Here is a 12,992-nt window from a genome sequence, read left to right on the forward strand (position 1 = left end):
GCCAAGCTTTTTAAAATGCCTGCCCTAATGAGTACAAAATAGTAAATTGATAATAAGTAATAACCATCCAAACAAAGCATTTCGTTATTTCTTTGGCAAAAAACATATTTTGACCAATAAAGCAGATAGTACTAGAAAAAAAAAAACAATTTCATTCAGAAAATAAATAAATAAGTAGTATTTGTGTGAGGGTATTCGTGTCATCTTCCATTGCCTCCGCGTTGCATTATCGACTCTACAAAACTTCACTTCATTTTTATTTTCCGTTTCCAACTTTTAATCGAATCAATCAATTATGAGAACTCGAAGCGCCGAAAAGAGGTCTGCCGGAATAAATCAAACCCCGCCGGCCGAGCCGAAGCGTACGCCGCCATCTAGGGCTAAGCAAACTAGGAACGTTGGATCCAAAAGCTCACCTGCCGGTACTCAAAAAGCTCTCTTTTTTATTTGTTTTATGTTATTTTATTGTTTTAGGGGAGGGATTATGTTACCCTCGCAATAAAATGTGAAATTTTAGGGAAAAATTGATACTTGATTGATGTATATCTGAACTTGTTCTATGTTGAGTTCATTTTGCTTATTTGCCCCCTTTCTGCTGTATGTTTTGGGATATCTATTGGTCTTTTTTTTTTAATTGGGAGTTAGGGGAAGGGAAAATGGGGAGGGGATTACAAGGTGGGGGAATGGAACCCCTCACGGACAAGGTGAAGTTGAAAGCTCTAGTAGCTAACCAACTGAGCTACTAAGATTCATCCTTTATTGTCCGTTCTATTGATTCAATAAGCAATTTTTTGTTGTGTGTGAGTGTGGGGTGCACAGATATAGAAAAGTTAATATTGCTTGCCTGTTGCAAGCTTCATTGCAATAAAATGTGAAATTTTAGGGAAAAATTGATACTTGATTGATGTATATCTGAAGTCGTTCTTTGTTGAGTCTGCATGTTGTTTCATTTTTCTCATTTCCCCATTTCTGCTGTATCGTTATGCTTCAAAGGGAATGGTGGATTAGGTTTTGGGATATCCATAGGATTTTTGTTGGTCCTTTTCTTTAATTGCGGGTTAGGGGAAGGGGAAATGGGGACCAAGATTCCTCCTTTATTGGCCGTTCTATTACTTCAACAAGCATTTTTTTGGGTGGTGTGTGGGTGGGGTGCACAGATATAGAAAAGTTAATAGCTTGCCTGTTGCCATCTTCATTGCAAAAGTTCAAAGATGATTTTGTTAGTTCCAAGTGTCAACCTTTTTTCATTTATTTATCTTTAGATGGAGGTAATGGCTTGCTAAGAGTACAATATATCAAATTCCAATTTTTTGCCTTTTCGACTTTACAAACTGTACCTGATTGAACATTACAGCGGCTTAGAGGGTGTTTTGGTGAACTTATAGAATTGGTCAAACTAGCTTTCTAACTTATTTAAGCCTTTGGTATACACCCAAAGTGCTTATAAGCTAAAATCAACTAATGATTTTCCAGCTAGTAAGCAATTTTAGTTGACTGAATATTTTATCCCTATATCTTCTAAAATTCTTAAAATAATTCTCTTTCACTCCATCATTCGTTCTTCCCCTTGTACAGATACTTTTTGATTTTTGATAATTACTTTTAAAAGACTTATTAGTCATTGTAACAGAAAAATTGCTTATCAACACTTTTTTCACGAAATACATCAATTGCTTATTATTAGTTTCAGTGCTTCTACCCGAACACATAACTGCTTGTTTATAACATTAGTTTCAGCACTTAATGCTTATCATCTACTTCCAATCACCAAACCAAATGAGCTTTTAACCTCCTATATATGCTGATGAAAGCATGCAAACTATCTATTTAATTGTCTTTGGTGTGGGGGTTAGAGTCTGTTAGATACATGATTAGTTATCATGTTCTCTATTTACCCAAAGAATGTTATCATGTTTTCTATATTTTTTCATGCAGCTGAAGAAGCAAAGGCTTCAGATGCAGATGGAGCTGTTCAATCAACACCAGTAGCAAAATCCGCTTCAGGTAGGAAAACTACTCGAAGGGCTGTGAAGAAGGTGGTAAAGAAAAGTCCTGCTTCTTCTAAAACTACCTCGGATAAAACACTTATATCAGAAGATGCTGGAACGGCAATGCTCGAAGATCCTGTTGAAGAGAAGGATGCGAAGGACTCAAAGGAAGATCATGGCAATGAGAAAGATGCAGCCGGATCAACAGAATGTGTCGAGGAGGGAGATACAGAGGACCCGAAGGAAGATCATGTGAAGGAGGAAGATGCACAGGAATCTATCAAGGAGGGAGATACAGAGGACACAGAGGAAGTTGATGTCAAGGAGGAAGATGCAGAGGACCCAAAGGAAGATCCTGTCAAGGAGAAAGATCTACAGGATCCCAAGGAAGACGCTGCGAAGGAGAAAGGTGCAGAGGACCTTAAGGAAGATATTGTCAAGGAGAAAGTTGTGGAGGAATCAGAAGAAAATGGTATAAAGGAGAAAGATGCAGAGGAGTCAAAGGAAGATCTTGTCATGGGGGAAGCTGCAGAGGACTCAAAGGAATATCATGTGAAGGAGAAAGATGCAGAGGACTTAAAGGAAGATATTGGTGAGGAGGAAGATGCAGAGAACTCAAAAGAAAATGCTATAAAGGAGAAAGATGCTGAGTCAAAGGAAGATCTTGTCATGGGGGAAGCTGCAGAGGACTCAAAGGAATATCCTATGGAGGAGGAAGATGCAGAGGGTTCAAAGGAAGATGTTGCGAAGGAAAAAGATGGAGAGGAGTTGAAGGAAGATCTTGTCAGGGAAGCAGATGCAGAGGACTCGAAGGAATATTTTGTGAAGGAGAAAAATGCAGAGGACTCAAAGGAAAGTGCTGTCATGGAGGAAGATGCAGAGGACTCAAAGGAAGATCCTGCAAAGGAGGACGATGAGTACTTGAAGGAAAATCCTGTCATGGGGGAAGATGCAGAGGATTCAAAGGAAGATCCTGTTAAGGAGAAGGATGCAGAGGGCTTAAATGATGCAGGACCAACACCCATGTATGAGCCAAATAAAGAAATTGAAGAATCTTCAAATAATTTAGTGTCCACAGTTAAAGATGTTGGTGATTCCGTGGCGGAAGATCAAAATGGAAACAAGGAGGAACATGCAGGTGATGCACAGGGGGAACCAGCTCTAAATACTTTAATGTCTCTAGATGAAGTAACTGTTGTCTATGATGTGAGATTGTCAGAAAAAATTGGCCATGATGTGAGAACTTCAGAAAATCAGGGACCTGCTGTTACATATGTCAAATCTCAGGAGCCTATTATTGAGGATATGAAATCTTCAAACAGTCAGGAACTTATTACTACAGAACTGAAATCTCAGGAGGGCGAAGGATCTAATAAAGGAAAAGAAGGACTGGAGTTGAGGGGAGAAAATGACGATGGTTCAACTCCTACAGGGGATAATGTAAATGCACAGTGTGCAGAAGATAGAATGGAGGAAGATACAGATAGGAAGATGAAAGGAAAGGATATTTCTCTTGACGAAGCTGGTGAAGATAAAATAGAGGCTTTTGCTGATCAAGAAAATAGTGAAGAATTTGTGGAAGATGATGTGCCTGAGCACTGTGAAGAAGCCGAGACGTTGGAAGATGAGCGTGCTCAATTGAATGCTCTTGCAAAGGAACGAAAGAAGAGGAGGGAGCTGGAAGTATTTGTTGGTGGGTTAGACCGTGATGCTGTGGAGGAGGATCTGAAAAGGGTGTTCCAGCATGTGGGGGAGGTTATTGATGTTCGAATGCACAGAGAGCTGTCAACAAACAAGAATAAGGGATATGCCTTCGTGAAGTTTGCAACTAAGGAGCAAGTTAGCCGTGCTTTGGCTGAAATGAGAAATCCAGTTGTATGATTTTTTTCCAATTCATGTTTGAATACATTTGGAATTGCACTATTAGTCTAATTTATCCTTTTGACATCAGATACGGGGAAAGCGATGTGGAACTTCTCCAAGTGAGGACAATGACACCTTATTCTTAGGAAATATTTGCAACACATGGACAAAGGAAGCCGTAAGTGATATAACCAATCTCTGCTGAATCATGTTTCTGAATAACTCTGTTTAACTTCAACAGTGCAGGAATTTGATTCTGCAAGATTGTTAATATTCAATGTACACAAATGGGTTATTAAGTATCTCTAGTTAACTATGATATGTGGTTATGACAGGTGAGACAAAAGCTGAAAGATTATGGTGTAGAAAGTGTTGAAAACATTAATTTGGTGGCTGATCCGAAACGTGAAGGTTTGAGTCGTGGTTTCGCGTTTCTCGAGTTCTCTTGTCACACTGATGCCATGACGGCATACAAAAGACTTCAAAGGCCTGATGTTGTTTTTGGTCACTCTGAGAGGACTGCCAAAATAGCTTTTGCCGAACCTTTACGCGATCCAGATCCAGAGGTAATGGCTCAAGTGAAGTCAGTATTTATTGATGGACTCCCTCCTTATTGGAATGAAGAACGCGTCCGTGAGAAATTCAAATGTTTTGGGGAGATCACAAGAATTACGCTAGCCAGGAATATATCAACAGCAAAGCGGAAGGATTTTGGATTTGTTGATTTCGACACACATGAAGCTGCTGTTTCTTGCGTTGAGGGCGTTAATAACACAGAGCTGGGTGATGGAAATTTGAAGGTATTCTTGACTTTTATGTTGTTTGTCAGTGTTTTGCTGGCTGATGTCATACTTTATAGCTTCAGAATATACAGAATGCTTCCAGTTTGTGTATGTGGCTGAACTTCTATGCATATAACCCTAATGGGTTTTCTTACTAACATATATTTTGCTCGAGTGGATGGTGGTCCTTGTAGAAGAGCTATAAACTGATGTGGGACTGTTGCTATTCAGTTGTGTGTGTATTGGTTAAACATGCAAAAACCTTCCTCCTCACATAAGCGATGATTTTGATGTTATGTCTTTACTGGATTGGTGAATGCTCACAGTTTTGTTATGTTACTTAGGCAAAAGTGCGAGCCAGGCTTTCAAATCCCCAACCAAAAACTCAGGCTGTGAAAGGTGGAATATCTGGAGGGTTCCGAATTAGCCGTGGTCCCATGGGTAACTCTATCAAATTCTATATTTCTTTATAAGCTGCTCAAGAAATTTTCCTTTGTGCCTGACCTAACTGCAATATGCACCTTGCTTTTTTAGGAAGGGGCCTTCCGCGAGGAGGACATACTCTTGGTAGAGCTAATTTTCCGCGTGGTAGGGGCTTTCACCCTCGTGGACCTGGTCATGGTGGTAGAATGGGCTTCACTGAACATGAGTTTGGTAGCCCTTATCCTCCTTTCCGTGGACGGTCAAACTTTGGACGAGGTAATGAAAATAACTAACTTTGTTCATCTTCATTAAAAATGAAATTTGCAAACTTTATACCTCTTTCTCCTTCTCCTCTGTCTCTCTCTCCCATTTATGTTGACTGGTCTTTGGGCACACACTTTGCGCGTGTACCACATATTAATGAGTACAGAATTAAATGAGTCACAGAAAGATTATTACACACTATATTTGAGTTATAAAATAAAATATCAAAGAAAAAAGTACAAGTTCCTGAAAGTAAGAAATGTTGATACTATTAAAGTATCTGAATAAAGGAAGAAACCTGCCCCGCAGAAGTCTTCAAATGCCTATTATAATTTCCGGCTTTCCCCTGAATGTCTTATTGTAATTTATGACTCTGCCTCCAATTACCAAAGTTATTGATTATCTTCTTACTTTTTTTTTGGGATTTATTAGCAGAATATACTTGATATGAAGAAATTAAATTATGAGGTTGTAGTGCCATTGCTTCTTTGGTGTCACACAATTCCTTATTATTACAGCTTTTGGTGAGAGAGACTCTTATGCCTGGACTATACATATGTAAAAATAATTTGATAGCCAGTTTCGCTATCTCTAGATGTCTTCAGTATTCAAATCACCATAATTTTATACATCCAACAACAACAGCATACCCAGTATAATCCCACAAGTGAGGCATAATTAATTTACATTCAAATTACCATAATCTTACATTTTGTACTCTCGATCAAATATATATTTATGAGTTAAAAATCTTATCTAAAAGTTTTCTAAAAGATCTAACAAGTCAAAGTTGAAATTTGAGATGATGTGATATGTTATTTTGTGAAATTTGAAGTTAACTTGGAAAAACATACAGGTATTGGATACATCCTCCAGAATAAATTCTCTAAACATTAATTAATAAGCACTTGAATATTTCAAGACTAATTTCTTATTTACATTTTGTTATATTACATTTTTGTAAATGTTATAGAAGTAGTTTAATTGAAGGGCAAAAAGGTAACTCAACTTTATGTGGGCATTTTGGTCTTCCAACTTTTTACTTTTGTTTCCTACTTTTATAATAATAATAATATGTTTAATGTATGTTACCTGCATAGACTAGATCAAATTCTATGTCTTCTGATGTGGTTGACTTTAAGATAATTGTAGATCTCAGTAACCTATCTGCTTTAGCTCTTCCCATCCATTTTCCAAGTACATCACACTTTCCCCTTTTCATGTCTCCTTCCTATTTTGACTTATATATTCCACAAAATAGATCTCAGTAACATATCTTACTAATTTAGCAGGTGGGAGGTGGAATTTCAGTGGTGCTCATCCAGTAACTAGTGAGGGTCCAATGTTTGTTGATAGAATGAGGCATGGAGATAGAGGTCACGCAGATGATGCCTTCTTTAGGAGACAACAATTTCCTATTGAAGGAAATAACCGGCCATCCATGGATAGGCACATTGAGGACCGTTTCGGTTATGATAATACTGACCATGGGTTAAAGAGGCCCTTTTCCATGACAGTAAGTTACATGAATTTTCTCTGTTGCTCCTTCCCCTGTTACCATCTTAGGTCAAAGAGCATTAGATGACTGACTGTAATAGATTACAATTGATCCTTCTACTCTGTAGGTCCCGAATCCGGATTACTTGGGGCCTAGCAGACGTCCTCGGTTTGATCATCCAGATTCTGCAAGTTCTCTTCAAGGGGATCGTTATAGAAGTATGGGGTTTATCTGCAGTTTTTTTGTTAAGCTGCTTGTTTGTTAGATCAATTATTATTTATGTATTTACTCTCTTCTATGTTAGATAATGTTCCTCCAGGTGGTGATCAATACTCACGTGGTTATTATGGCTCTGATGTGAGTATGATGTTTCACTTTATCTTTCTTATTGTTATTCAACCCTAGTTGTGATATTTCTTTCTATGTAATCTTGCAGTATGGGAGAGGCCAACATCCATCTTTTTATGGAGGTGGTCATCCACATGGGCGTGGATATGGTCGTGGTTATTATTAGTCTTGATGAGCATTCGGTAATTTGGATAATCGGATGCTTTATTATTCTTTATTCATACTCATCTTACCTCATATTGTTAGTCTGATTGACTTTTCTGTTACAAAACTATTTCAGGTGTCTTCAAATGGTAGAATGTTCTTCTTGACGATGGAATGAGATTTTTGTGGTGCCGTATAAAAAGGAAAGAGAAGCTGTCTTTTAACTTCTTTTCCTATGCATTTAATGTTTATCTCTCTTTTTGTTTCCCCCCGCTGTAATGTTTCGTTTTCGGCTGTCCAAAGTTCCATCTTTCTTAGTTTAGATTGTGCCTGTTTTGGGGGCATCAATCCGGACATGGTATTATGTCTGTTAGATGGAGTTTGACTAGTAACGATCTCCTTCTGCTCTAGATAGAAACAGTGTTATGGGGTAGTGGATATGACTATTAAGATAAGGCAACTTTCGTACAAGCGTTCATTTTTGCTGGAATAGTTATATGTGTTGAGATCTTCATTGTGAAAGATTTATTTTTGGGTGTCTTACTATATTTAGTAGTTAGTGGTATTCACATACATGGAGAGGCAAATTTGCAGAGTCTTTCAAAATAATGATATTGGGGATATTACCTCGATGGTATTTGTGGAGATTTTATATATAGGTTCAAATATTCAGCACTATTGTTATGGGAAAGATCCTCCTAAGGTAGACTCTTGTAAAATTCGTCATGGAGCAGTGGTAGTCATCGAGATATTTCAGCCTTTCAAGAGAAGAAGAATATCATTTGGTTTCAATTATGAACAGTATTTATGAATTGCAATGATGTATTGTCTTGGAAGGGATTTGCCTCATCATGGTGATGCATTATGAGTGACTTGTCTACTATCATGGCTTGTGGGATCACCTTTGGCTCAATGTATTCTCATGGTTGCTCTGTAACAGAAATATGATGTGGTTATAGGCCATTTTATACAACTGATGAATCTGGTGTATCTAGAGAGCCACCTAAGCTTTTATATCATATGATCAGGTTTCTCCAAGTTGAATAAAGTATTAAAAATTTTACTTTTGAAGTGTCAACAAATAGAGCGCTTGGTTGGCTTAGTGTAGATTCTATTTTCTTTTTTTTTTTGATGGTGGAAAAAGGGTGTATTACCATCAATATTAGGCACTGATGGTTTGGTTCTATAGAGTTTCTCTTGTACTTTTGGTAAATGGATGAATGTCCCTTCTGAAGCTTGAGATGGAAACTTCTAGCTCCCAAGATAAAGAATTTTGAACTATCCTTGGGCCTTTTCTTTTCAATGGTTGCAACAATTTATGTAGCCTTTAAGGACCGTTTGGTTTGGGTTCTAGGAGATATCAGATATGATCTCCACATAAAGATCAACATAAATTTATACAATTTATGGTTATAAATTGAGGAGATTTATCTCCATGTAGAGATCAACGTTAGTTAAATACAATGTTTGGTAGATCCTTTTTGTTTAACTCACAAATAATACCTGCATGAGTTTTGTGATAATCTATGTATTATTTAATGTTGGGTAGAATGTGGAATAAGGATGCACTTATTAGTAGTATAGGATTAAAAATGCTAAAATGACCCAGCTAACCCAACCCTCATAATAGTAACATTTTTATTTTATTTTGTTCAAAAAGTAGACAAATATTTTAAGTCATACATTGTATACTAATATGTAATATATCAAGCTAAGCATTCAACAAGTTTTGAAGACAAGTATATTCTGTACAAAAAGTTAAGTTGAATTGTATTTTAAATTTTCAGTTTTGGTAGATGATACTGAAAATAATCTTAGGGTTTGTTTGGTTGGGGACAACTAACTGAAAATAATCTTAGGGCTTGTTTGGTTGGGGACAAGTTGTCCTAATCCCAGGATTGTTATCCCACCCTCAATGTGGGATAAAAATAACACTACAATCTCGGGATAAGTTATCCTGCGATTTTATCCCAATCAAAATTGAAGGATAACTTATCTTGCGATGTTTTAGACTTCCTGTTGGCTCCAGTTACTGCATTATTTCATGGAAGTAAAGAGACTAAACTTACAGCTCCTCTATCATCTACGAGGAGCCTAAAACATCAAAAATTGAATCATGATATTCTACACATGTTCCTTTACACCAAAAATGCAAAATACCACACACTTGTACTTTATCTTCTGGATATGACTTGATTTATCTAAAATCATCTTTTGTTCATTTCTTTCCTTATTGTCCACCAAATACAGGCTGGAATGACCTTTCATCTCTCCTTTGGGCTTGAGTTAGCACGTTCTCTGTTCCCACTTGCTAGAACATCTACAATGTTCCTAGCAGGGCCTGCTTCAGTATGAAGCTACTCAGCCAAGGCTTTTAGCAATTATAATTTTATAGTCATGTAGATTTTTTGTTTTAAAATTATTGAGTACTTTTAATATTCTTCCTTCTCATATTAATGTTGTGGTAGATCCAAAAAAAAATCATTTAGGAATTTAAGATTAAAGTTACATTTGTTTCCAATTATATCATTAACAATAAAGAAGATTTAAATACTGCTCAATCCTAAAAAAGAGAATCTAATTATAGGAATAACTTAGTAAACTATACCCTATATTTATTATTTTGCTTAATGGACGCGAGGGACAGAGGGAGTAGAAAGGTAAGAAATATTTCAATTAGATATGAAGATCTTATCATTTTCCAAATGCGTATATTGCTTATAGAGTTCCTATAACAATTGTCTCGGCTGAAAAAAGTTCCTTGAAATTAAAATTGAAAAAACCGATCATAAAACAAATTTATTTATAATTTGCATCTCAAAAAGCTATAAAAATAAAATTTAAATAAAATAAATATATAAAATCTTTTTTTCTTGAGAATAAACTTAAGGCCTCATTTTAAAATTTTGCTTTAGGTCACGAATCATATTGAGCTGCCCCTGGTTCCTAGACATTGCCCAACTTATACCCTGAAGCTGAGAAACATTCTCCATAACTGCAAGTCACTTAACAGTGCAAAAAGAGGAGATGCAGAGTAGTCTCCAACTCCTCTCAACAAAAAACACACACATATATAACAGAGAGGATATCCTCTCTTACTAAGGTTATCCTGGGTGAGGACAGCAACCAGGTGAAAACATGCAACCTTGTAATGTATTTTTACCTTCCTTGTCAACTTCCATGCCCACTCTTCAATTTGAAAGTTGGAAGTATTGCACTCTTTCTAAGCAGATATGACAGTAATATTGCCTTGTCTCTCACCATCCCACCTTTAACTATTCTCAGCAGTAGAAATATTCTTGAATTTTCCAAAACTTTTTAATAACTCTGTCAAAATCTTGATTTCCCAGTCATTAAGTGGTCTCCTGTAAATGAGGTTCAGCCCTAGGATTCTCCTAGATCAGCTACAGTTTCCCCCTGCTGTAAAGAAAGTACAAACATCTCTGGGGAACTCTGCTTCAGAGGTCCTTGGCCTAACCAATTGTTCTCCCAATATAATGTCTTCCTTCAGTTACCTATTCTGATTGAAGATTTCTCCTTGAGAACTGGCAAAAGATTTCTGATTGATTTCCAGACTGATCCTATATGAACCATTTAAGTCCATCTTCCTTCTCTCACATACTTGTGTAGAATTGCCTCTTTCCAGCTCCTCAGCTGCAAATTTCTACAACAAGCTATTATTTTGGGATTTAAGGTTCTTGATACCCAATGCCCCTTTCCTTGTGCTGCACAAGAGAATTCCATTTTAGCTGATGAGACTTTTTCTTGTGACTGTTTCCGTCCCAGAAGAATTTTCTTCTGATAGAGTCTAATTTCTTGCTCACATTAACTGGGATAGGAAATAAGGACATCAAGTAAGTAGGCATGACATCTGATACAGAGTTTATCGGAATTAGTTTACCCCCAGGGACAAATAATTACTCTTCCAAATAGATAATTTCTTCTCACATTTGCTTTTGGCTCCCAAAGGCATCCTTAGATACTCAGTAGGCAGGACACCAACTTTTCCTCCAATGATTCTGGCCAAAGAGTGTAACGGGATTACTCCTTCTACTGGATAAAGATAAATTTTGGTCCAGTTTATGTGTAAACCAGATATATTGCTTCGAGCGAGAATAAAAATGATCCTCAGCATTCTCACTTGGTCACAAATTTGCCTCACAGAACACCATTATGTCATCTGCATATTTTAGGTGTGAAATCTTCAGAGTACTATCCACCCCTGAACTCACCTTGAAGCCCCTGACCCAATTCCTCTCCTCAGCCTTTCTAAGCATATGATGAAGTCCTTCCATAGCAACAATGAAAATAAAAGGGGACAAAGGATCTCCCTGTCTTAAGCCCCTTTCTGAATGGAAGAAACCAGCTGGAGAGCCATTAACAAGAACTGAAAACCTTCCTGTGCTGATGCAGTATCTGATCCAGCCTATCCATTAGACACCAAAGTCCAATTGTCTCAAAGTATCCAACAGGAAATTTCAGTTGGGATGATAATAAGCTTCTCTATATCCAATTCGTGTAGTATAGGCTCCTCACTCATTGTTCTAGTATCCATCACCCTCATTAGTAATGAAAACTGCATCCAGGATTAGCCTACCTTTTATAAACGCCATCTGCTGATTATCTATCAACGTGTCTATTACTTTCTTCAGCCTCTCATCAGTCAAGTTTGGAAATGATCTTGTAAATACAACCTATCAAACGAATAGGTCTGAGATCTCATAACTCTGATGCACCCACTTTCTTTGGAATCAGAGCTACAAAGAAGGTTTCGGACACACCTTGACCATAGAAGTTTCGGACAGAAAACCTATCAGGTCCAACCTTCTCCTACTTTTTCCAGTTTTAAGTTTGGGAGGTTCCTAGTCCCCCGCCCGAAACCCCAAACTAGTTCTAATACCACCTTTTGCGACCAACTGCAGTTTTAATTAAGGCAGCGTTGGTCGCATACCAATACTGTTTTGCACCTGATTTTTCTTTTCTTAATACTATTCTTATTTTCCTTTTCAAATTTTATTCCACCATCTTCTCCTCAAACCAAACCTGTAGTTCACAAAATCTAAAAATCAAAGCTACCACCAAATCACCCTTATCTTCTCAAATCAGCCACCATCAAACCACCACTAAAATTGGTCCACCAAATTACCTTTGCACAAAATCGGAATCATTGGACAGGGGTCCTTGCCGAAGAAACTGAATTGTCAAAAAGGAAGAAAGAGAACAAGAAAATAAAATAAAAGAGAAAGAAGGTGGTATGGATTAGCAGAACACGAAGAAAGAGAAAAAAGAAAAGTGAGGTGGTGGAAGTGGCATAGGATGCGGTAGGGAGAAAAAATGAAAAAAGAAACGACAAGGGAAAGGAAAAAGAGCTAAAAAGATTAATGAAAGAAATGGTAAAACATTACTTTGGGGGGTGTCACGCCCCGAGCCTACACCCAGGACGTGGCCGGCACTCGGAGACCATTGCTGGCCCCAAGCGAACCCTTTGCCTGGCTTACTTAACTCAGCGGAAGACTTAACTCAACCAAATAAACTCATGTAATAGTTTAAATGATAACATCTTAGCCAATTGGCAACTTCTGTCTCAAAACAAAGTATCTGCAAATACATAGATGCGAGACTCATAACTACTGTCTGACTGTCTATGAAGCCTCTATAATACTGAGATGGATGTTGGGACAG

The 12,992-nt window shown here is 37.4% G+C and overlaps 1 protein-coding gene across 2 annotated transcripts; it reads left to right on the top strand.

The window, feature by feature from the left end:
• Nucleotides 1-244: 244 nt before the first annotated feature.
• Nucleotides 245-7,832, top strand: LOC102579421 (nucleolin-like). 2 transcript variants are annotated; one of them, XM_006366506.2, is made up of 11 exons: nt 245-422; nt 1,936-3,863; nt 3,940-4,029; nt 4,187-4,651; nt 4,978-5,074; nt 5,168-5,332; nt 6,610-6,836; nt 6,946-7,036; nt 7,123-7,175; nt 7,255-7,348; nt 7,447-7,832. In XM_006366506.2, exons 1-10 carry the CDS (start codon nt 296-298, stop codon nt 7,330-7,332), a joined length of 3,321 nt encoding a protein of 1,106 aa, XP_006366568.1. In that variant the 5' UTR covers nt 245-295; the 3' UTR covers nt 7,333-7,348; nt 7,447-7,832. The 2 variants fall into 2 exon arrangements, with proteins under 2 accessions (XP_006366568.1, XP_006366569.1); XM_006366507.2 differs by having other exon boundaries at nt 246-422; nt 6,613-6,836.
• Nucleotides 7,833-12,992: the final 5,160 nt, after the last annotated feature.

Source organism: Solanum tuberosum, unplaced genomic scaffold (genome assembly GCF_000226075.1).
Source record: "Solanum tuberosum cultivar DM 1-3 516 R44 unplaced genomic scaffold, SolTub_3.0 scf00630, whole genome shotgun sequence".
Taxonomy (NCBI): domain Eukaryota; kingdom Viridiplantae; phylum Streptophyta; class Magnoliopsida; order Solanales; family Solanaceae; genus Solanum; species Solanum tuberosum.